Source organism: Malus sylvestris, chromosome 1 (assembly GCF_916048215.2).
Source record: "Malus sylvestris chromosome 1, drMalSylv7.2, whole genome shotgun sequence".
In the NCBI taxonomy this organism is placed as follows: Eukaryota; Viridiplantae; Streptophyta; class Magnoliopsida; order Rosales; family Rosaceae; genus Malus; species Malus sylvestris.
This window is the reverse complement of record NC_062260.1, coordinates 11,793,718-11,817,706: the sequence shown is the minus strand read 5'-3', so window position 1 is coordinate 11,817,706 and position 23,989 is coordinate 11,793,718. Positions and strand designations below refer to the sequence as shown.

The following is a 23,989-nucleotide window of genomic DNA, read 5'->3' as shown; positions in this document are numbered from 1 at the left end:
CGACCGGCATACTCTCGTAGTGACTCGTCCGACTTCTGGCGAATAGTGTACAAGTCATCTGCAGAATGCAAGTGATCGATCTGGAAGATGTGTTGAGAGACAAACAGTTTCCTTAGTTCCTCAAATGAGTCTACCGTCTTAGGTGGAAGAAGGCAATACCAGTTTAGAGCTCCACCAAAAAGGGTGGAGGGGAAGAGAAGACATCGTTCTTCGTCGGTGTTCATTCGATATGTCATGGTGGACTCAAAGAGGTTAAGGTGTTCAATTGGGTCCTCCCTTCCAGTATAGAGTTGTAAACCAAGCTTTTGTTTTTGTCTTCGCTTGAAGGGGGTGTCGAGGATCCTTCTTGTAAGAGGGCCAAGCCTAGGTTGGTTCCAATCAGGTATCTCAACTTGTCGTTCGGCTTTCAACTTATTTACTTCCTTAAGAAGCTGTAGGACAAGGGGGTCCTGAGTGGAATCATGTACCACTGGAGTTTTCTTTCGTAAATCTCCATATCCTCTTGGAAGTATGAAGGTTTGATCAAGAACATGTGATTTTTCCCTGGACTCGCCGTACTGACTTCCAAGGTATGTCTATCGGAACATCTCTAAGTCCCCTATACCTTCGTGTTTCTCTAGGACTTGTTGCCCCTTCCCCAAATTGGTAACCGGCCTGGGACATGGGAGGGGACCGAGTCTTTCAGAGACCCTTGGGTCATTGATCTTTGAGCATATATGGAGGGGATTCTCTCGACGTTGCTTTAGGAAGTCTCAACGGTCACGATAAACGACTTTCGATCCTTCCAACCCTTCTGCAAGGAGGTGTCTTCCTCCACTTCTTCTGCTTCGGGTCGAAACAGCTGGGTTGAGAGAAGTCTCATGTTGATCAATGTTTTGATGATTAGCTCACTCCTCATCAGGGATACCCATGTCGAAAGAAGGTGACCCTCCGTGTTGGAGGGCACCTAGATGATGGTTGATGTCCACAGGGGCAACGAGCTCACGTGTTTGAGTACACCTAGTTTCGTGGAGCGTCTCAAAGAGCTTCTCATACTGCTCCTGGAGGACCTCATTCTTCATTGCTATCTTGTTGTTCTGAGCTTCTAGCTCATCGACTTTAGCTTGAAGAGCAACCCTCTTTCATTCCTTCTTTCGTTGCTTCGCACTAGGTGCAAGAGGAGTGTCATTCTGTGTGTTGTGGCTTCCTTCGCTCCCCATGTTGGAAATGGATGCCTGGTCAAAAGAGAGTGTACGAATAGTGGAAACCACCTTAACAAAGCTGAAGAGAGTGGGAATACGTGTCGTTCCCATAGACGTCGCCAAATGTTGATGCATAAAATCAGTGAAGACTTTGGTACAACAGAAAGTGTTAAGTTTGTGACCTTCGCTAGATTGCTTTGGTCACTAGTGTGGATAAGTATGTAAATGATAGAGATAGGGAAGCAAACACAAGATGTACGTGGTTCACCCAGATTGGCCACGTCCACGAGTAGAGGAGTTTTCATTAATTGTGAAGGGTTTACACAAGTACATAGGTTCAAGCTCTCCTTTAGTGAGTACTAGTGAATGATTTAGTACAAATGACATTAGGAAATATTGTGAGAGAATGATCTCTATTTATAGAAGAGAGTTTCTAGCTTTGTTTTGACATTGACACGTGTCGTGTTGTGATTGGTTTCTGATGTTAACACGTGTCGTGCTATGATTGGCTTCTGATGTCGACACGTGTCGCGCTGTGATTGGCCTCCTGGTTGGAAGGAAACTCTTCTGGGTCCTTGACGGTATAACGTTGACCGGTGCTCAATAGTTTTGGGATTGGTCAAGTATAGTACAAACACATGGTATGCATTGTGATATATTGTTGAGACATAGCAATTTATGTGATAAATGTTCGAGTATAGTGAAATGGTAAACTACGAATGGCTTGATCCCTATTAAGGGTACGTAGGCAGTCTAACGAGGAGGTTAGATGCAGCCATAAAGTATACAAATAATCACTATGCAAATCGAGGCTCAAGAGTGCTTGGTACATATTCTGAAGAATGGGTATGTTAGATATACTTATGATTCTTTGCAAGTGCATAGTCTGAACAAAAGAAATCCACAGTAGACTTACCTTGTAAGGCAAGATTATGAGTTGATATTACCCTTCGAAAAATAGAGGAGGAAGGATAACCCAAGCACTTGTGCCCAATTTTAACAGGAGCCTTAATACTAAGTAAAGTTGTATGTGAAGAATGATAAGAGCTGCTGGAACTTTGAACAGGATAGAAGCTATCTCTAACCGGTCCCCATAAAAGCATCTTCCCCGAAATACGATCCTTGACAATGGATCCATAAGGGTCAAGTGTCAATGAACAATTATTATCCTTAAGGAACTGATAAGCAGATAAGAGATTATGCTTCATATGAGGAACATGTAAAACATTTCTCAATTGAAAAGACGTATGAGGAGTGTTCAGAAAAGATGAACCAACATGAAGAATGGACAAACCTTTACCATCTCCAATATACACTTTATCTTCACCAGTGTAAGGAGTAGGAGAGGTAATGTTGGCAACATCATTGGTGATGTGAGAGGTTGCACCTGAATCAATTAACCAAGGCTAAGATGATTTTGCATAATGTTATGCACACATGGCAGCGAGTTTAGCTGGAGGAATACGACCACAGATGTTTGGATTCATACGATCAAAACAGTCAATTGCCTCATGACAGGTAGAACCACAGATTTGACAACGAACTTTGAAGTGAGAGGAGCCTTGATTGGTGCGAGAGCCTTGATAACCTCGATTGCCACAGTTGTTACTGAATGAACCACGATTGCCTCGATTACCTGGATTAGAAAAGAAATGTCCCCTAGTGTTTCTGCCACGATTGGAGTTGAACCGAGATGCAGAATGAAGAGGTTGATTCTAAGCAACAAATGCATATGGAGTAGGGAGTAAATGAGGCTGAGATTGCACCGAGAAGGCCTGGAAGGGTTCAGTGATAGGGGATGAACTAACAATTTTGCGTCTGGCCATAGACAATTCTTTTGTAAGTAGGAGACCATGAAGTTCATCAAGAGAGGTAGAGGACAATCGAAGCATGATAGAGTCTATGAAGGACTCAAATTCATCAGCCAAGCCATGTAGTGTGGCTGCGATAAGATCTCGATTGGACACATAAGCATCAGCAGCTTGCAAGGAATCTGCAATTTCCTTGATTTCTTGAAGATATTCAGAGATGGAATGAGAACATTTCTGAACCGATTGAAGGCGCAATCGCAATTGATGAACATAAGCATCTGAAATTCCACTGAATCGCTATTCAAGTTTCACCCAAAGCTCTTGAGAAGATGAAACCCCAATCGTGAAATGGATGATCTTTTCAGAAAGTGTTGAATTTAACCAGATCAAAAGATTTTGATCTTTCTCATACCATTCCTCAAAAGCAGGATTGATGCTATGATCAGGCAAGAATGGCGATGGACAGACTTCAGTGCCATCAATTATGCCAAGAAACTTGTAGAGCCTGAAGATTGGGCCAAACAGTGCATGCCATGGCAGATAGTTAGATCTTTTCAGCTTAATCGGCACAATGCTACCGATGTTGTGAATCGTAAGAGATGTGTAAGAATTCAGAGGACTTGGATTGCAAGAAGAATTAGGTTTTGGATCGAAAGGGAGACGATCGGAGAAGACGATCCAGTCGGTGGCGAAGTAGATTGAGCAGCCATAACTTGCAAAAATAAAGATACAAGAGAGATCGGAGAAGAAAATCAAAGAATCAAAGGAGAAAAAGAACAAGAATCGATCGATCGGTGCGACGAGTGGAAGGAAGGATCGAAGCTGTTAAGCAGAATGACGAGATGCCATAAAGAAACAGAAAACTTCCTCTGTAAGTTTTCTTATTGCATTGACTGAATAATGAATTACACAGTGTGTTGGTATATATAGCCTTTTGGCTATTTACATAGATACCCCTAACTACCCTAACTAATTACAACAGTAACCACAACTAATTACATTTAGTTTTAACAGTAACTGGAATGGATGACTTGTCATTCTCCCTAATACATGTGGCGTGCGCTTATTAGAATTTTAGTATGAACCGTTATCATGTCCATCAAGCCAATTAGTTCGATGATACTTTGACAAAAAAAATAAATTAGTTCGATCATACGTATCTTTTATGTGTGGACTTGATGGGTAAATATATCAGAATTTGCTTCAACAATTGTAATATTGTTTGGGGGCTGATTTTCACACATTATATTTAGTCTCTCACACGTTCCTTATTATGTCTTGCTATCAGATTAAATAAATCAAACAAAAACAAAGAACTGAGGGATCAAAAGGTTTTGAGGCTTTGAGACTCGAATTGGTAGATTGCTACTTGATTGGTGGTGGATGACTAAGTTTCACTTGGTTTTGGCATAATGCCCTTTTGTCTTATAATTTATGACTCTTTATCGTTGAAGGCAAACCTTCGTTATTTTGTTTTTCCCTTTAGAAAAAGAAAAATATGTTTGATTTTTAATGCTTTTTATGGGACGTTAACCTAGAATTTTAAATTTATAGATCAAGGGGAAAGTAAGGTGGTTCAGGACGGGATCCCGAACCGAAAAGCATAAACTGAGTCCCGAACCGACCTCTTTCGGGACGAGATTCTAAAAATCGAAACCGAACCGAAACAAATAAGAGAGGAAAAAGCCTAATATCTTTACTTTTTGTTTTTGTAATCACAAAACCGAAACTAGTGAGAGAGGAAATCCTACTGCATTCGTTTCTTTTGTTATTTTCAAGTTCTTGGAGAAGAAATACATGGTTCATACAAGCACCCTTGAAACAGGATGGAGGCAACTGATACATTTTAACTCCTTTTATTTCTTTCGGCCCACCCGATACATTTCATCTCTAAACAGCACCGAAAATGATTTGAAGACCAAGTAAACGTTTTTAATTCCGTGTAACTCACACAGAAGCTGTGGCTAATAGGCCATTGTGCCTGAGCAGTGGTTCTGGTGAAGGTTCACGACCTCGGAACTCCACGAAAACCTGGACAACAAACAATCATAACATTAACAAAGGAACTTGGGGTGGGACTAGACCACATAACGCTTTTCCAGCAAACAAATTGCGGAATAAGAATAAAAGGCAACAACGAAAAGGTAATGCCATAATAAATAGATTGTCTAACCTCCAGTGGCGCTTTCCCGCCTCCAAGAGCAAGGATGGTTTCTCGGAACTTGTTCCCAGTCTCTTTAACAGCCTGTTGCAACATTAAAAATCACTACTGATATATGAATGTGGGGGTCAAGTATGCAGAGTTTAACATGCTTGATGAATTTGAATTAGTGACTAATGACAAGATAATGCAACAGTCACCGATATGCATTAAAATTGCTCCAATAACAAGCCTTCTGAAAACTCCTAGCCCTTATGGATGTTTTGGTATGAAGCAGAAACATAATATCATATTCGATAAGATACGGCAAGCATCAGACAAGTGCATGGTTTTGTGCAACTTTCAATACTGCTGGGAGAACATGTGACCGTACAACATTTAAGGATGATGACTATTAACAAAAATCTCCGACCAAGTTATGTGTTACTTCCCTCTCAATCTAGTCCAAGCGTCCAACTCAAACTTGTTACCAGATGCCAATAAAAAAACTTCGTATCTCTTCATGTAACTTAGTTTTGTTTGGCAATGATCAAGTCCAGAATCACATTTGGGTGTTCAAGCATGCCTAGCATGACCTTGACAGGAGGCGGTAAATAGAAATCAACTGGGAGCTACATGGAGGTGATACATAAACAATTCAAGAATAATTACTCTCTATTGCTCCGATCTTATGCACAGGTATTTCAAACTTACCTTGCTGTTATCCAATCCCGCATCCTCAAATGCAGAGAAAGCATCGGCAGACAACACCTCAGCCCACTGACAAATAGTGTGAGTTTCATCAGCACACAAAAAAGATCCTTAGGGAAAGTAAAATCAGCATAAGGTGCAAAGCTGTTTTTTGTTTTTTTTTTTTTTTTTTTCTTTCAGAAAGTTGAATGTAGGTTATCATAAAAGAAAGAATGAGAAATACCTTGTAACTGTAGTACCCAGCTGCATATCCACCTGACATTCATAGAACATAAATATATAGATAAATATATACCATCATATGAAGTTAAAAATGGAACACTTCTGAGAAGTTGAAAGTTAGATAGTAAAAGCAAACCTGCAAATATGTGGCTGAAACCACAAAGGAACCTGTCTTCTGGAAGTGGAGGGATCACTTGTGTTCGTTCACTAACCCTGCAATCAACATCAAATATGGATTCTGCTCCACCAGGTACATAATCTGTGTGCAGCTTCAGATCTACACTTGCAAATCTTATCTGCAATTGGCAAAGACAAAATGTGTCATGTATATGAATACCGATGATATACAGGAAATTATTACAATAAAGAAAATGGTGAAAATCATGTACATATTAAAATAGAATAAAGAATACAGAAATTTAATGTGTTATAGTGTTTCTATTAGGCATTCTCTTATTTCACCAAGGGGTCTAAATTTTTATTCCGTTGGTTTTTCTTTGTATTTATCAGTTCAGATTTCTCTCCAAATTTTTTTCTTACTTTTGCACGTAAATTGTATGATTGTATCTCAATAAACGCTTCATCTCTTTGATTCTCTATTTGGTTTGGCCAAAGTCTACATATGCATTTCACGTTAAAACATTTGTTTACACCCTTGGAACATTCACCCCACTTAGTGAGAAAAGGCTTTCTTGTTGTTGTACCCTTGGAACATTCTATAGTCATAATAGATTGCACAAAAATGTCAGATTCAAAATTTGACAAGACGTTTCTAATAAATCCTTAAAGATGCCAGAATGGCTTACACCACCAGAGTTTAACACCATACTAAAAGACAAATCCTTCAGAGAGAGCACACGATAGTGTACTTCTGTAGCACAATGACAGATAATTTTGATAATATTTGAAAAGCAAGACAAAACCCAACAAAGAATCCAGTTTTGCATCCCCGAAGAAAGTAAATTAGTAAAATGAAGTAATATTCAAATCAATAGTACAAAAAGATATAAAGCAATATAAAATGAAGACAAAATGTCAAGAAAAAGTAACATCAGATATTGAACAGACCTGCCGAAGGCTCAGGGAGCCTGCACGGAAAGTCTTAGCTGCCAGAAGCTTCAAAAATGTCTCTTCTGGAAGAGTCTCCCCAGTTTCATAATGTTTTGCAATGCTCATTAAAGTATCCCTACAGCCCCAATACAAGAAATAAATCACTAATACAATGACAAATAAAATCATGGGAACTGCCACTTGATACTGCATGGAAGGAAATGAGCTCCAAGTTTTGGGGCATGTAAAATCTTAACAAGGTACTAGCAGCTGCATCCTGCAGGCCATTTACCCATAAAAGCTAGTATTGAGATACAAAGTATAAATAGAATCTTTGCAAAGTGGTTTAGAACTCCCCGGTATATAAAGTTTGCTAAATCATAGCTCGCATATTTGACACAATCAATATATGGGTCAGTAATTTGAGAAATAAAGGTCAAGTTGAGTGATGATAAAGCAAATTACATATTTGAATACCTAATCCCTTTCCTCCTCCTCTCTCCCTTCTTTGACACAATCAGTATAAAGGTCTTTGATTTCAGAAATAAAATCTAAATTGAGATGCATAATCGTTCAAAGGAATTTAGCATACAAGATTACCTATGGTAGCACCAATTTTCCATGAACTGAGAGGGTAATTCCACAGCATCCCATTCTATTCCCCGAATACCAGCAACTAGACCCTCATCCTGCTTAGTCAGCATATGCTGAAGTGCATGACCAAATTCATGGAAGACAGTCTCTACCTGCAAATGGATCGGTAGTCCATAACTTTGAAATACAAAATTGCGGCATCCACTGCCCAATCCAAAATTTCCCAGAATTTCTTCCCAGAATGAAATTAAAGCCTTCTTACTAAGCTGTTGATATTATCGACATAAAAACACACACACTGATATACCACAAGAATAATTACTCACAATGTTTAATAAAGAGTTTAGTGATTTAAAAAAAAATTATCCCAGTAGAAGAACAGGACTTGTTAGTTGTTCGCAATAGCACAAGCCTAGGCTTGGTAATACTCATTGGACCAAAGCCAGTCACAGCATCAATACTAAAAGTGTGTGAAAATATTATAAATAACCTGCTTGGCACTCATTCATACTGAATCAGAATTTCTAAAGTCCCTCCATCCACTAAATGGATGGATCCTAACGAATGAATTTCAGTCTGATGTGACATCCGGAATGTACTATTCAGATTTCTGACACACTTCCTCATACAAAATATGATGGGCCTTAAAAACAGGACCACTCCAATTCCATTCATGCTCGACCAAACACATTTTTTCTTCCATGTCCCCTGACCCGTTATTTTTGCTCCCCCTACTAATTAAACAGTCTTTCTGTTACTCTAGCTTTTTGGTCATGACCAGTAAGCTGAAAATGAATGTAATTTAATTTACCTCACGGAAGGTCATAAGGCTGGGCTTGTTTCCCACTGGTGGTGATTGATTGCACACCATGTGTGCCACAGGTAACCTCGCAGAGGTACCATCACGTGACAAGACATGACTCCTAGCAAGAACTTCATCCATCCATGCACCTCCCCGTTTCTCAGATGGACGAGTGTATGGATCAAAATAGAAGTATGCAATGGGACTCCCAGAAGAATCTTTGATGCGATAGAATGTAACATCATTATTCCAAACCTGAAAAACATGTGTGTATCAGTATGTACATATATATATATGTATATATACGAGTAGGGGACACAAATTCATAGCTTCGTCAATGAACCAAAATAGAGCACAAATGAAGCAACTGAAATGTTACCGGCGCTAGACCATCAGCCGGCTCAATATCAATTCCAAAAAGCATGTTTGCTAGTCTAAATAGGCCATCCATGACCTTGGGCAAGGAGAAATATGGACGCAATTCTTCCTGTATACAGAAATTGAAAACAAGAAAGCAAGAGTTAGAAAATCCTTTGCAATTATGTTTCACTAGTATTCCATACCATAAGTTATCACACAAAAGTGATACAAGATTTAATGAAGTAAATGAGAGTAGCAGATCCTAATTACACCATTTCTTGTTACACATGCAATTCCAAACCAGTTAAGATTACAAGTTGAGTACAACAGACACACACACACACACAGAGAAAGAGAGAGAACCTCATTGATGTCAAATTTTGACTCACGAAGCCTCTCACTCCAAAAGCTGGTGTCCCAGTGATTCAAATCATCAGCTTCAGGAGCATCTTGACTCTTGGAAAAATTCTTAAGATCTTCCATATCTACAAGAATCAATAAATAAATAAAAAAATGTCAGTTAACATTCTAATGTGAACGACTTCTGTTAAACATAGTTTCATTAAATTATATCCATTTTCCTCCTTCTTTGCTATCAGAAATAGCTAAGACACCTTGAGAAACCAAGGAACATAGAAGAAAGAAACTTCTTTTCTAGAAATCAACATTGGAAACTTTAAGTCAAAAAGAAAAATTTTGAATACCAGAAAGGGTGAATAGTAAATCCATTTTAAGAATGACAAGCTCTTGTATGTATTGAGATCACTGTTAAAAATAATAGAAATAACCTCCCATGCAGTATGCCAATAATGTACCTTGAACTGCAGCATCCCATGAAGCACTTCGAAGCTTTTCTAGGAGCTCCTCAGCTTTTTCAACAGTAGCCATTTTGGTTGCCATGCTTACCTGATACACTATATCTCAGCAACCCTATCATAATAAAGTTTCAAACCAAATATAACAAAATGAATTGGCGTACCTCAGCATAGTTATTGTAATTCAGAAGTTTCGCTTTTTCCAACCTAAGTTTCAAAATCGAGTCAATGATAGCAGTATTATCCAAATCTCCACTGGATGCACGAGCTACATAAGCACGGTATATTTCCTCACGCAAAGCCCGGTTTCGAGCATGTTGCATGACAGAGAGGAAACTTGGGCCGTCCAATGTAATAATCCAAGGCCCATTCTCAGCATTTGCATTTTCATGCCCCTGATGAGATATACACAGATTAGAAATGTAACAGATGATAAAAAGACAGCTAAATAACAAATACTAAGATCCATCGTCCGGGTAAGAATTGGCTTACCTTTGACACCGCTGTTTGTGCAGCCATTCCCAGAGCAGTGGCTGGCAATCCTTCAATTTCATTCTTATCAGTAATTAACTTTTCAAACTTCTTTGTTGCATCCAAAACATTGTCTGAAAATTTTTGAGACAGTCTTTCTAGTTCCTGCACTTAGAGATGCCAAACTGAAGTAACAGTGAAACCCAACTATAAAGAGAATATCATCCCCGAAATCTATTTGTCAGAAGAAAACTTATCTAATACAGCAAGCCCAACTAATGTCTCCAACCCACTCATCCCCCGGTAAAAAAAATATAAGAAGAAAGAGAGAATTGTTAATATGCAGTGCTCATACAAGTCTACATGAGACTGTTACCGAGAAATAATGCAGCATAAATTAGCATGCCATTGTAGCTGAAGCAACTCATATGATGATGATAATACTGAGTTATCGTAAATGGTACCAGGCCTTCTTCGCAAAACAAAAATATCAGCAACTCAGGATGATGGTCAAAAAGACTTCTACAGTACTTGCTTAACAATTGTATTGAAAATTACCTGTTCAATTTTGTTGAATTCATCTCTTTTGTCATCCTCAAGAGAAACACCACTCAAAACTGCCTCCTTTATTTGGGCTGCACAGGCACAATTAAAAGGGAAAAGACAAATGTCAGACAAGATAAGCACAGAACAACAATTTCAAGGTAAAAGAAAAACTAAAATTTATGAGGATATTGGTTTAGCAGGATACTTAGAAGTTACTTTTGTTCCTTAATGATTTGACAATTATAAATCTTGGATATCCTATCAAGAATTTACAAACATGCATTAAGGTAATAACATGCTTTGCACACGGCTCCCAGTCCAGTTCCCAGTTGAAGCACAAAATGCAAGCCATATTTTTTTCAAGTGTAAAATAAAGCAAGGAACAGAGGTATATGTGTAGTTCATCAAATATGACAACTACTCCAGAATAACAAGGTTGCGAACAAAAAGACTTGTGCAGATTCCACTATACATGGTACGATATTATTCGAATACTCACCTTCAACTATACGTTTGCGAGCATCACTCAATGTCTGCCAATCAGGAGATTCTCGAATAGCTTTAAATGCATTGTAAATTGGTTTACTCTGCCTCAACCTAAGCTCAAACTTAACTTTCTCCGGCTGCAAGACACCACAAAAACCAAAACCCGAAGAAATAATCAGAACACAAAAATTTCATTCATTAAGACCCTAAGTAATAGTAGAACTTTCACAGTCAAATCAATATCATCTAACATGGCCCCTTTGAAATAAACCCAGCAATTCGAGATTCGAAGGCGTAAAATGGAACTACAAGAAATAGACAACACACAGAAACAAAATCTAACAAACCAAAAATACAGACCTGGACTTCTTCAATAGCAGAACGTAGCTCGGAGGAGTCCTTAACAGCCTTGAGGTGGTTGACTAATCCCCAAACCACAGATAATCGGTCAAAGATCTTCTCTAGCGGCACGACCAGCTTCGTCCACGTGGGCTCCACCGTGCGCTCTAATTCCTCCAAATCACCCTCCTTTAAACCCCACCATGAAAGCCATCAAATCAAAACCCAGAAAACCCCATAACCCAAATCCTCAAAAATCACAAAAACAAACGAAAACACGATGAACCCAGAAATCAAAACACATCAAATAATCAAACGACATGAAATACGATGAAAAGATTGAAATTTTCCAATAACGGAAGAGAAATATTACGAGCTTCTTCAAGAGGGCGCGAATCCCAGGGCGGACGTGCTGGGCGTCGACGACGTCGAAGGGAGGGAAGTCAAAGTCTTGGAGGAGGGGGTTGGCTGCGAGAGCTTCGTCTGCGGCGGCGGAGGCGGCCATGGCTGTGGCAGAGAGGGAGGAGCAAGAGCGAGTGGAGAGTGACGATGGAATGGTGGGAGTGGTGGGTTTGTGGGGAGTAGCGAGGCAGAAGGAGAATGAGGGAGACCAGAGGGGGCAAGGATGAGATTTGGGGAAACGTTTGGGGGCAAAGTGGGGAAAAGGAGGAGAGCGTTTAAGGAGAGGGTGGACTGAGCGAGAGAGGATGACGCGAGTTGCCATGAGCAAGTTGAGTACAAGAAGAGAAGCCAATAAGACTCTGTTGCGTAAGATAATATGCTTCATGCTGTTTTTCCTGTTACCTCTTTCTTTGTCATGACAAACAATCTCTTTGTTTCTCTCTCAGGTTCTATAATGAGTGGGTATTGAATATGGACTATGGTGTATGGATATGATTGTTTTTTATTATTGTGATAAAACGTCATCTGCATCATTATGCACTTTTCTCTATACAATTTTTTGTTGTGCGATAACTATTTGGAGTGTTAATAACAAATCATTTAAAAAAATTTACGCCTAGAAGTATCGGATTTAAAATTATGAAACTTATAAAGTCTCTTATGTGGGTCTTCCAGCTTAGTTTGAGTGAGTGATGTTTAAATATAAGAATCCAATCGGGAATTTGATTCATATTACACTATCAGCACACTAGTGTGAGTTTAGTAGGGGTGAGCTTTATATATTAAATATATTACCCGTCTACTTTTTTTTTTGTGTATTTTGTGATGGGTAGTGCTATCACAACCATTTTTACTTTTCATACATCTTTCTCAATTTGTGGTCGTCGGATCAAATGAATTGAAGAATATCAATAACAAAAAGTTAACAAAAGTGAGTGAGAGATCAAAATGAGTGTGTGAATAACATTATCGTTTTGTAATTAGTTACCTTTCACTCTCGTCATTTATTGTATAGGAATCACACTCGTGAGTTCCAATACATTGAAAGAATCACTCTCGTATCACTTTCTAGTCCACTTGGATTTCTTTACTGGTATAACACTCAACTTTCCAGCTATTGTGGAAGCCCTTAGGCTCTTAGCTAACCTCTTAAGAATGAATATATTTAAATGCCACTTCAGGACGATGCGAGAAATGTTTTTGGGGTGGGTTATAACTGTAAGCTACACAACCTATCAAAAAGCCTCCGAATATTGTTTTCCACATATGCAACTAGAATATATACAGACAAATATGTTTGGACATAAATAAAAAGATGTTATTGACACTCCAAAAACACATTGTGCACTTCAAACTTTCTCAATTTTATAAGAAAAATTCAATTGTGAGGAGTGCACAATAAGTTTTTTAGAGTGGCAATAACAACACCTATATAAAATTGTTTTGAATAAAACTTGACAATGCGAAAGATTTTTATCAATAACAAGAAATTACTTATTCTAAAGTAGGGGGAGGGCAGGCACTGTTCACCTTTGTTTTAATTTTGCTTTATTTACAACAATACCAGCCGAATGGGAGTGGGTTGGGATGGTAATTCTCAAAATTTCGGAGGGTAATTTTGTCCATATGGCTTATCAGGGAGCCACTCGATTTCACGCTATTTACAACAATGCCGTCAGGTTTGGGCTGATATTGGGGCTGGGTTGGAAGGGCAATTTTGTCCTGTTTGTTTGAGACGGATTGGGGTGGGTTTACGTTTGCTGTCATTCAGTGCGGGTTTCGGGGATGGGAGGCCATGCCTCCGATAGAGAGGGAGAGAGAGAGACAGAGCGAGAGAGAGAGGGAGAGGGATCCTGGCATGGATGAGTGGAAGGGAGACAGTGAGAGAAAGAGAGAGGGAGGGGTTGGATGGTGAACAGAGCCGAGTAAGGTCCCCTCAGTTCATGAATCACTCTGGATCGTCCGTTCCCTTTTGCATGTCGGATCAATGGCTGGATTTCGAAAGCTAAGTTCCATTTTTTATTCCATTCTTTGCTGTTAGCATAGATGTGAACTGTCGGGTTAGGTTTTGGGGGTTCCTTTGTTTCGTTTTCTCTCATTTTCTCTCATTTTGGGGATGCATCTCTCTATTCTGTGCATTGTCTTCTGTTTTAAGGTCAGTTTTCTTCTTCTTTTTTGTGGCTTTTTTTTGGGGGGTTTTCAGTTTGTTGATCTTTCACTCTCTATTTAGATTTTTCGTTTGTGAATGATTAAATGGGTATTGGGTTTTGGTGGTTGAAAATATGTTTTTTTTTCTGCTTAAGCTTCTTGCTCATTTTCCTGGGATTTTTGGTTTTCGGTTGCAAGGGTAAAGAGAACACTAAAATCTCAGGTTAAATGGGTATTGAGTTTTGGTGGTTTAAAATATGATTTTTTTCTGCTTAAGCTTCTTGCTCATTTTTCTGGGATTTTTGGTTTTCGGTTGCAAGGGTAAAGAGAATGCTAAAATCTTAGAAATTGGTATTGGCAATTGTATTAATGCATTTGCATTTTCGTTGGTTTGCAGTATAGGTGCATTGAGACCTAAAAATATTTGCTTGAACTTCATAAATTTTTCTGAGGCTCCGATCCTTGAAAGGTATGTGTTTTTGAGCTAAGTTCAATTTTTAATTCGCTTCTCTACTGTTAGCATATATTGTTATCATTTCTGCCCTTTTGTTATGAATTATTTCTGGATATTATATAAACTGCATAAAATTTGGATATGATGAGAAAACTAATTAAACTGAATCTTGGTAATGATTTCGTTTTTGAGAAGCTGTCGAAAAACAAAGTTTGGATAGGAAAAACATCATCCTTACCAGTTAAGTCATTGATAGCATTTTGAGCATCCTGAAAAAGTAAATGAGAGTATGATGAGATTCAATTTAGTTACAAATTGACAAACTGTTAAAGGCAGAGGTTGGGCTCTAAACTATTGTTCAGTGTTTATCTGTACTGGTTTGTCTTACGGAAGTATTATTTCAAATTTGTTGTGTGCTTGAGGAGGTCTATCTTTTATTCTGTCCTCAAATTGGTCTGTCTTTGGAATGGAAAGATAAAAATTTCGTAAATGTTTTGATATTTTTGACACGATTTATACTTGGGATTTATATTTTTCAAAGTTTGTAAAAGTACTTGACCTGTGATGAGTTCCTTTGTATACCTTATTAAATAAGTTACATATTTTTTCGTGAATAATTGTGTGTTTGATCTGGTACTAGAACAAGAATGCTGTTTGAAATTTTGTTGGCGTGCTAAGTGAAACTACCACTACTGAGGCTTTGGAGGAATGGTGTCAAAACCCATCAAATTTTCCCATACTTATTGCTTCATTTATTTTGTTAAGCTTTATTTGCCTCATTCTTCACCTGTGATGGTTTCATCAATATTGGTAACATAGGATAATTTCATGTTTTTTTCTTTTGGTTTTACGGCATTTTTCCTCGCTTCAAAATCTTATAGGCTTCATAAATTTACTTACATTTGTTGGGATTCTAATCTTTTTACTGAAATTGTTTTGGTCCCTGCTAAACACTGAACAATAGTTTAGAGCCCAAGTCAAGTATTTTTACAAGGGACTCATCACATTTCAGCAGCTTTGAGAACCGACCAGTAAAGATTATGGTAATTCACTAATTTAAACATAAACCAGCTTTGAGAGTGATACTCACCCATTGTCTGTTTTCCTTGCGAGCATATTTTCTACCCAAAGTTTCCCAAACTGTTCTCAAACCGCTGTATCGGCATATCTTACCAACTTCTAATAGTCTCTGGTGCTAGAACATCTTCTAACGTCATTCTAAAAAAAATAGATTGATACGTAAAGACATCTAAAACCAGGTAAGTAAACAGTTTAATGAGGACAAAATTCAGAAGTAGACCCAAATTGTCAGATATTCCTTGGGAGTAAGCATTGTTCGTTTTTAATCACAAATGGTAGCTGAAATTATCTTATTTATTACCACCATTGATTTGAATTTGTAATACACAATGTTTAAATCATTTGATCGTTAGTTAGTTAAATTTAATACTGGTAGTTTGGTTGTGATCGAATTGATCCAATCTCAAAAAGTGTGACATGTGAGGTGATAACAGACTAACAGAGGAGAATGAGTTGACACTTCTGTGTTTGATTTACAAATTTTGGCTAATGCTTGCCTTTTTTTTTGCTTCCTGGTGATATATATCTGCCTTTTTCTTTTTCCTGATGAGACTGCAGGTTTTGGATTTACTGATCTTCGATTCCGCCTCCCCTCTCCTCTACCTGACCCTCCTTGAGGGACGGATGGACAGGGAGAGAGAGAGAGGGCAGAGAGCATGCCCTGTGTTTTTTGGGGTTAACGGGTTACCCCACGGGGTTGCTGAGCAGAGGATGTCTGAGGGAGGTATGGGAGATGAGAGGGTTTTCAGTTTTGTCCTCTGATTCAACAGGTAAAACACTGTTCAGAAATCATTGTTTATTGTTTGGTTTTCCATTTGCTTTGTTTGTAAAACTGTGATTGACATTTTTTCTTAAAAAGGGAATGAGAAAATAAAATGGGCAGTACCTGATTTTGCAGGAGAAGATTTCTGATGAGTTAGATAAGAGAGCGAAGAAGTTTCTTAGAGGAGCAGAAGCAAATTTGGAGGTATGGCCTAGAAACTTTGAGTTTTCATGAAACATATACATGTTTATTTGTCACTGCATCTTGGATTTTGTGTTTTCAGGGCTTGAAAGATAAGAAATTGAAGGGTTAACTTGCTGTTAGAGAAGAATTGTATGGAAAATCTGCACAAGCTGCTGCCAAGGCTGAGAAGGTGATTTGTTTTCCATAATGTGATATGTTGGTCTGTTCAAACTTTAATGGAAGGAAAAAGAATCTTACATAGAGTGATGCTTAAGCAGTAGACTAGATTTTGTACTCTCTTTTCCAGTCGTGTACTGTTGTATTACATTTTTCTCTGATTTATTGGATTTAGTTTATACAAGCGATCTTTTACATGAAATCTTGCTTCTTCTGTTCTTTTAGTCCATGTAATACTGATAACAATTGATTTGAATGTTTGTTTTGTTTTTTTATCAGAATTATCAGTGGCTTCTACCAAGTGAGGGAGGCTATTTGGAGACTGAAGGCATAGAGAAGACATGGAGGATCAAACAAGAATCAATTGCTCTGCACCTATCAATGCCGCCAAATGGTAATAATGCTTCCCTCTCTTCTCTCTGCCTCTCTATATGTATATATTTATCATTTTCTAGATGGAATAATCCATTGATCATCCAAGTGGCTGCTCGATTTTGCATCTTCTCATTCCCAATTGAAGTGGCTGTTCAATCCATACTAGCTAGATACATTTGAATCAGTTAATTATTGTTGCTGACAATATATGATATCTAATGTAATTGATTCATTCAATTTTTCATACCTGGATTTAATTCTTTCTAATCAGTGCTGCAAAATCTGTATTGCAAGCTATTTTTTCCGAGAAACAATCAGATTATTGGATCTAAGTTGCTAATTGTTTTAATTTTGAGGCTTCAATAAAATCAGCACCCACAACTGGAGAAGTCAAGAAGCCTGACTGCTACTGCCCTGGAATCGTCCCTCTTCAGTAAGTTTTCAACACAATATAGTTCAAATCCTCTGAATCATGTTCTTGAATTTTACTATATGTATTTTGTTCTTTGCATTTTGTTATCTGAACTCTATTCTTTGAATTTGGTTACCTGAATCGTGCCTAATATTTGATGTGGCCAGTGGCTTTGTATGGTTGGCTGGTGTAATTTGGGAGTGTTTTTAGTTAATGGGAGACGGGACAAAGGTGTGAGGCAGCGAAGTCAAGTGGGATTAGGAATTTAGGATAGTAGAGTATTTGCTATTTATGGGATTAGAAGTCTTTCTTTATTTTTGTCTTGGTGCAATGAAAAAAAAAAGGGTGAGTAATTTTAACTCCAGTTTAATGTAATAACATGTGAATTTTTCTCATTATTGCTTTTTTCCATTCTATTAAAACAACCTTTGATTTCTTTGATAGTGCCTTTTTCTATCTGTGCTATTATAATTGTTCTCAGCTATATTGGAACTAAATTTTTCGTGATGCTCTTTCCTTTTCTTCTTAGTGAAAAAACATACTAAAGTAACAATGCAATCGTGGTGGGAATAAGCGTTCTCAGCTATGTATGGATGTGTGATATGAATTAGGTGGATGATGTTGAAGCATCTCAATAAAAAAAAAAAGGATCTTAGATATTATACATTAATCCATAATGAATTTGTTGTCCGCCTTGCATCAAAGGTGAGAAAGGCCTTCTTTATTTCGGCCTCAATTATTAATTGAAAACTCATTCATATTTTTTCATAGAACTTCCGTCATTATGCGCTGCTATTTAATTGCTCTTTTTGGGTTTTCTAGCCGAAAAGTCAGTCAGTGTATATTTAACTTAGTTCCCCTAATTTTCTTTTTAATTCATTTATTTTTTGTTTTGTTGGGTGATGCAGTTTGATCAAATCGGGTTGAATTGAATAATCCTTGAAGTGACAAGAAGGAACTGACTAAGCAAGTAATAATTCTTAATTACGTACATGTTTTCATTTTAATTTATGATTTGATTGGCCCTTTCTTATATAAATTTTGAGCTCCATAATCATTGGACCATTGACATGTTATGAGTGCTGATTAGTTTATATGTGTAAATATAGTGTATAGGTGTTAAGTACTTCAGATGTTATTGACGATCTCAGAAGGGAAGGGGCATCCCCTTCTTCTTCTCCTTTTTCTTTTCTCTTGAATTCTCTCTCAAAAAACTAAACCACGGCCGCCAGTTTTCTTATCCCTAATCGCCGATCTCCTCAGGTTTGCACCAAGCCAGCGAAGGAATCAGTGGAACGGAGCTCAGACTGTCAGAGGTATAAATTCACATCCTTAATTTTTTTATTTTATTAATTTCAACCGGATCTGAGAAATTCTAAGCCATGGATCTATGTATAGTGTGTGTTGAATCTCTAAGCATCTCTATTTTTTTTTTCATCAAATGGTCTCTATAGTGTCTGTGTATTTGTGCATCCATGTATGAATATGATCTCTGCAAGCTTATTATTGTCCTGGGAAACCACCTAAATTATCGATTCCTTACTTTCTATGTACAATGTTATCAAACTCTAATTTCAAATTTTCTGATTTTGGGGTGGAGGGAGTGCTAATATAGTAATTTTCAGGTATTTTGGTTCTTTGCTGGATTTTTTTTGGGTAACTTTGTGATTTGCAGTTGATTTTAGGAATTGATTTATGGGTTTGGTTTGAATGCACTGACATAAGTTATTGTTTCTGTTAATGCAGATGATGGAAATTGACCCTGAGTTCAAACTGAAACGATATGATTATTTTCGTTATGGTGAGAACTCAGAACCCTTTCTTAAACTTTCATGTTTTTGGAATTGAGAAATTGGGTTAATTTTATGATGATTCACCAAGAATTTGTCAATCATTTTAATGCATATGAGATAGGGTTTCTGCTTTGTAGGATCTGTTTTTGGTTTTTAGATATTGCTTGATTTGGTATTGTCAAATTGTATATGAATTTCCATGTTCACTTTGTCAGTATAAATTTCCAAGATTGTCATTCGATTCTAAAGACATACATTGAACGATACATATTCCAAGATTGTTGTTGGACAATCAAGCAAATCAAGATTATCATTTGTCAAGATTGTTTTTAGAAAGTAATTTCTCTGATCAAATCAAACAAATCAAGCAAAGTGAACATGGTATATGAATTTCCAAGATTGTCAGTATGAAACGATACATTAATGCTTGATTTGGTATGGCTTTTCTTCACAATTTAAATGTAAGAAGCTTTTAATTTTTCTGGATTCAATTTTAAATAAGATTCTGTTATGGGTTGTTAATCAAGCATTGAATTGGTTTTGGAGTTTTCGTTTGATCAGAGAGATAGTGTGTTTTTTTTGGTGAAAGTTTTAATCGGTGAGATTTTTAGTTAGGCTATGTTGTGGGTTTTGGCAAATTTCTAGCGTGTTTATGCACGTGGTTTTGATTATAGACTTGGAAGAAAATGGGATTGAGGGTGAGGGAAAAACGGCGGAGAAAGCATGGAAAAGAGATTTGGGATTAGGGATAGGGAAACAGAGGAAAAGAATATGATAGAGGAATGGGTTCAGTTCATTTTCACTATTTTTTTAACTGATTTGGGATTTTGTTTGGGTTTGAGGCCATCGTTGGCGTTAAGGCGTTTATTGTCACACCGTGTGTGTTTTTTGCTAACTTTTATTGGTAATTTTTATGTTCTTGCGATTTTGTGTGGTAGGGTTTCTAAATTTTATCCTTGATCATTTGGTTTTTTTAATTTACGATTTTACTGATTTTCACGTATTTGTTGTGCAATCTCTTCTTTATTTTCTCTGCAGCACAATGCATTTATGAAATTTCTCATTTTGATGAGTGGGATCGCCAGTTTCCTCCACCTTTTATGTTGCTCACCGCTTCACTGCAAACAAGATTAAACCAGATCCCTTCCAAGTTTCAGCCACCGCTACCACCAGGACCTCAGCTATCTTTCCATTGTTCCTCAAAACTTTCATATTGGTACATAAGCTCAACTCTGATTCTATTTCAAACCCAAAGATTGATTATGTTTACTCTTTTTTCTCTGTTATTTAGTAAACTTTCCCAACCGTCACAAAATGATTTATAAGATTAGGAATTGATAGAACAGTAGTTGTTAAACATTGTGGCATTTGAAAGTCTTTCTGTGATTAAGATGTGTATTTGTTTTAATTACAATTTAGGTGATGGAAAATTTAAATTTAATTTGTGCATGTTTCGTTTTTTTTCTACCCAGCTAACAATCTGTTGCTTGGAGTTCATCCTTTTGATTGTACACTAGCTCTTGATGTCAGCTTAATTGAATGTAAATGAAATCCAACTCTTATCTTATCATCTCACCTATCTCTTGGTTATTTGAATTCTCTAGAGATGCCTGTTTTGATTTGTGATTTTGTTGGATTTAGTCTGGTGAAATGTGTTTATCTGCATTGGTTCATTTTAGGGTGTGACTCTGTTCACGTCTGGGGTTGATGAAATTGTTTAGTGTGATGCTTTTTCTTTGTTTGTATTAATTGAGTTTACAATGTATTTTAAAGCCTGAATTATAGATTTGTTTTCCATATTGAATGTCAAATTATAAGTGTATAGATACAAAAAATAATTTAGTGTATGTATTTTTATGTGTGTTTGTTCCCTTTGTCCCTTTCTCTTCTTCTTTTGCTTCGGTGGCTGAAGCAATTGGGACATTGGTCAGAACCCCTTTCTTCCCATTTTTGTTTATGCTAATTTGAATCGGTTATGTGTGTGTATATATAATTTTTGAATCCTTATCAAAGTTGGTTTCTTTAATGAAATGCAGAGGCTACTCAGAAGGAATTGAGGAGGAGAGGGAAGGTTTTGCCGTCGAAAAAGTCATCTCGGATGGCTGCTGAGGGCTTGCTGGCTCTAGCTCAGAATGAGAACAAGGCTGTTATTATTGAACTTAACTGTGAGACTGACTTTGTTGCTCGATATCTTTCGATACTTGGTAAGTGTGACTGATATGATTCCTCCATATTTTTTAAGTTCTATTTGATTAGTTGCTATTATAAGTATATGGTTGCGTACTTAATTTCAGTCGTCCTTTTTTCCCCTTATTTCTTCTTCCTCTGCTTTGCTTTTGCTGCTTCTTTTTCTTCTTCCCCCTTTTTTCCCCCCTCTCTTGCTTTATTTCTTCCGATATTCTCTCTCTCTTGCTCTCTTCAAAATCCCACAACAATCTTTGGAGTTGGAGGCTTTTGCTATGTTGGGTTTTTTTCCAATAACTCAAAGGGCCGAAAGGTATTCCCTTTTCATAATCTTCTCTCACAATTTCTTTAGGGTTAATTTCAATTTTCTTATGCCATTTGCAGTGGTGCTTTTTAGGGTTTAACTATTTGATTTCACAGATTCATTAGACACAGTAAATAGGTACATTTTAAATTCCTATTTCATAACTTGGTTGCTTGATAGTACTGCCACTGTTCATCGGCTTCTCCTACGAGACAACAGGGGTATGCAGAGATCATAATAGATGGGGTTTTTTTTTTTTTTTTTTAATTATCTTTTACATAATGCTCTTAAATTTCAACATCTTATTTATAACAATGTTGCCAAAATGCATTCTGATTATCAGGTATATCACTATGGAAGAACTAGAGCAAGTCCTCCTCGAATACGGCTTACATGGTGAATTTTAATCTTTCCAGGTACACCCATATCTATATCCTAAACAACTGTTATTATGTATCAATTTGTTAGAGTCAACAAATGTTAAAGTCAATTTATATAATTTATTTTTTGCTTTCCAGGTACAACCATATCTCACTTCCTCTGGTACTCTCTCTCTCTCTCTCCCTCTCTCTCTAAAATCTCTGTTGGGTTTCTACCAATATGTCAATTTGTATAATTTATTTTTTGATGTGAGACTTGGTGCATTTGATTTGGGTTATGGTTTTGAGATGTTATTTGGGAGATTTCATTTTTGAGTTGGATTCATGGTTTTTGCTTAAGATCTTTTTTTTTTCCTTCTGTTTTTTTCCTCTTTTGGTCGCTTTAGCTTGCTGTGCATGTGATATTTTCTTCCATGTCCAATATTATCCAAATTCATTACTGCATTTCAAGAGCTTGCGACTTATAACTTCGCTCCCAACTCCCAAGTGAGTCTTAGATAGCAAATCACCCTAATCGGCACACTCTAATCGATTACAAGTTTTCAGATCCTAAACACTTTGAAAGGGTTTCCAGAAAAGACATCTTTCCAAAGGCAAGTAGTGACACTGTCAATTTCCTCAACCAATCTTCACTGGAATTTTCTTCGTCATCCTATATATTGCAGCATTAACACATTTGATAAGAAAATTTTAGTTTCTGGTCACTTAAGATGGCAGGAAAATGAACACAATAAATTATCCATGGTCTTTATCATGCTAGCTGACAACTGGAAAGTGCCTGAAGTTATTAGTTATTAAACTCTTCCTTTTTGTTTGAAATGCTGGTGGTGTTAGACAAACGGGATAAAAGAAATGGTTGTTGCCCTGTATTTTACTTTTTTGGTTGGCAAGAAGCATATTCAGTTGATTCAATTTATTCTTTTACTTTCTATGACAAAGCAATCCTTTCCAGTCCATTGGTATCAAAGTTTTTTTTTTGAACCAGCATTCGTGGTATTTTATTGATTCACTACCCGATTTAATAAAACTCATAATTTAATTTTATGGATTTTTGGCGCCTGATTTTGGTTTTTGATGTTTTCACAGTGATCGACTTCTTTGGTGTTCATTTTTTTATGTTTTCTCAGTGGTACGGTGACTACCAGAATTACTGGGTTTTCGATTTTATTAGAATCAGTTTTTAAGTCGCCGGGTGTGTATCCTTCTTGATTAGTTTTGTTTTAATCTCATAATCTTTGTTTCTTTCATCGCTAAATTTTGAACTTAAAACATGCAGACTCTAAGGGACAACATCCATCAAGAGTATTGTCATGTTGTCGAGAGGCGAGTTTTTACAGATTTGAACCCCTCATCTTCCTTCTGTTTCTTCTGTAACTTATGGAAACAGGCATCCTGCATCTTTTTTGTCTTGAACATTAGTGCTTGAAAGATTAGTTGTTGAAACAAGAACAACACACTTTTTTTGCTTTTTTGTTTAGCTGTTAAAACACGTGCCTGGCCTGTAGGACATATTTTGCCGTCTTAACTTGAAGGGCAATATAAGTGTTAAATGCATGTTACTTCTGTTTCTCAAGGAAACAGAGTATTTTTTTGCAACTATACCTTTTGTAATCAGTTCGGTTGAATGTATATAAAAGTCGAACTGCTTATCTTACCGACACATTTTACTCATCTATCACTTTTGTTCGTTCTTGATTATGTTGAATTTTTTTTTCAGGTTAAATGTCTTAATTCATGTGGTTAAGGCTGGTGCATTCAAGTCCCGCAGCAACGCGCGGGCATTTTTGCTAGTATACACTAATTCAA

At 37.1% G+C, this 23,989-nt stretch overlaps 1 protein-coding gene and 2 long non-coding RNA genes across 11 annotated transcripts; 1 reads left to right on the top strand and 2 right to left on the bottom strand.

The window, feature by feature from the left end:
• Window positions 1-4,725: 4,725 nt before the first annotated feature.
• On the bottom strand, window positions 4,726-12,342 carry LOC126615691 (probable cytosolic oligopeptidase A). Its single transcript, XM_050283567.1, has 17 exons — window positions 11,902-12,342; window positions 11,550-11,717; window positions 11,203-11,326; window positions 10,716-10,792; window positions 10,179-10,322; window positions 9,851-10,081; window positions 9,687-9,777; window positions 9,235-9,356; window positions 8,891-8,998; window positions 8,521-8,766; window positions 7,716-7,861; window positions 7,134-7,251; window positions 6,202-6,361; window positions 6,067-6,098; window positions 5,847-5,912; window positions 5,166-5,237; window positions 4,726-5,023 (listed from the first exon to the last, which is right to left on the bottom strand). Exons 1-17 carry the CDS (start codon window positions 12,313-12,315, stop codon window positions 4,940-4,942), a joined length of 2,403 nt encoding a protein of 800 aa, XP_050139524.1. The 5' UTR covers window positions 12,316-12,342; the 3' UTR covers window positions 4,726-4,939.
• Window positions 12,343-13,430: 1,088 nt separating this feature from the next.
• Window positions 13,431-23,989, top strand: LOC126629526 (uncharacterized). 9 transcript variants are annotated; one of them, XR_007625782.1, is made up of 15 exons: window positions 13,431-14,547; window positions 16,171-16,382; window positions 16,511-16,579; window positions 16,659-16,748; window positions 17,015-17,129; window positions 17,483-17,543; window positions 18,431-18,492; window positions 18,786-18,838; window positions 19,269-19,323; window positions 20,354-20,531; window positions 21,352-21,519; window positions 22,147-22,219; window positions 22,322-22,346; window positions 23,270-23,375; window positions 23,460-23,837. It is a non-coding gene; the product is annotated as an uncharacterized LOC126629526 (long non-coding RNA). The 9 variants fall into 9 exon arrangements; XR_007625776.1 differs by having other exon boundaries at window positions 17,467-17,543; window positions 23,311-23,375; XR_007625774.1 differs by having other exon boundaries at window positions 17,467-17,543.
• LOC126629555 (uncharacterized) lies at window positions 14,208-16,172 on the bottom strand. The gene is made up of 2 exons (XR_007625785.1): window positions 15,623-16,172; window positions 14,208-14,801 (listed from the first exon to the last, which is right to left on the bottom strand). It is a non-coding gene; the product is annotated as an uncharacterized LOC126629555 (long non-coding RNA).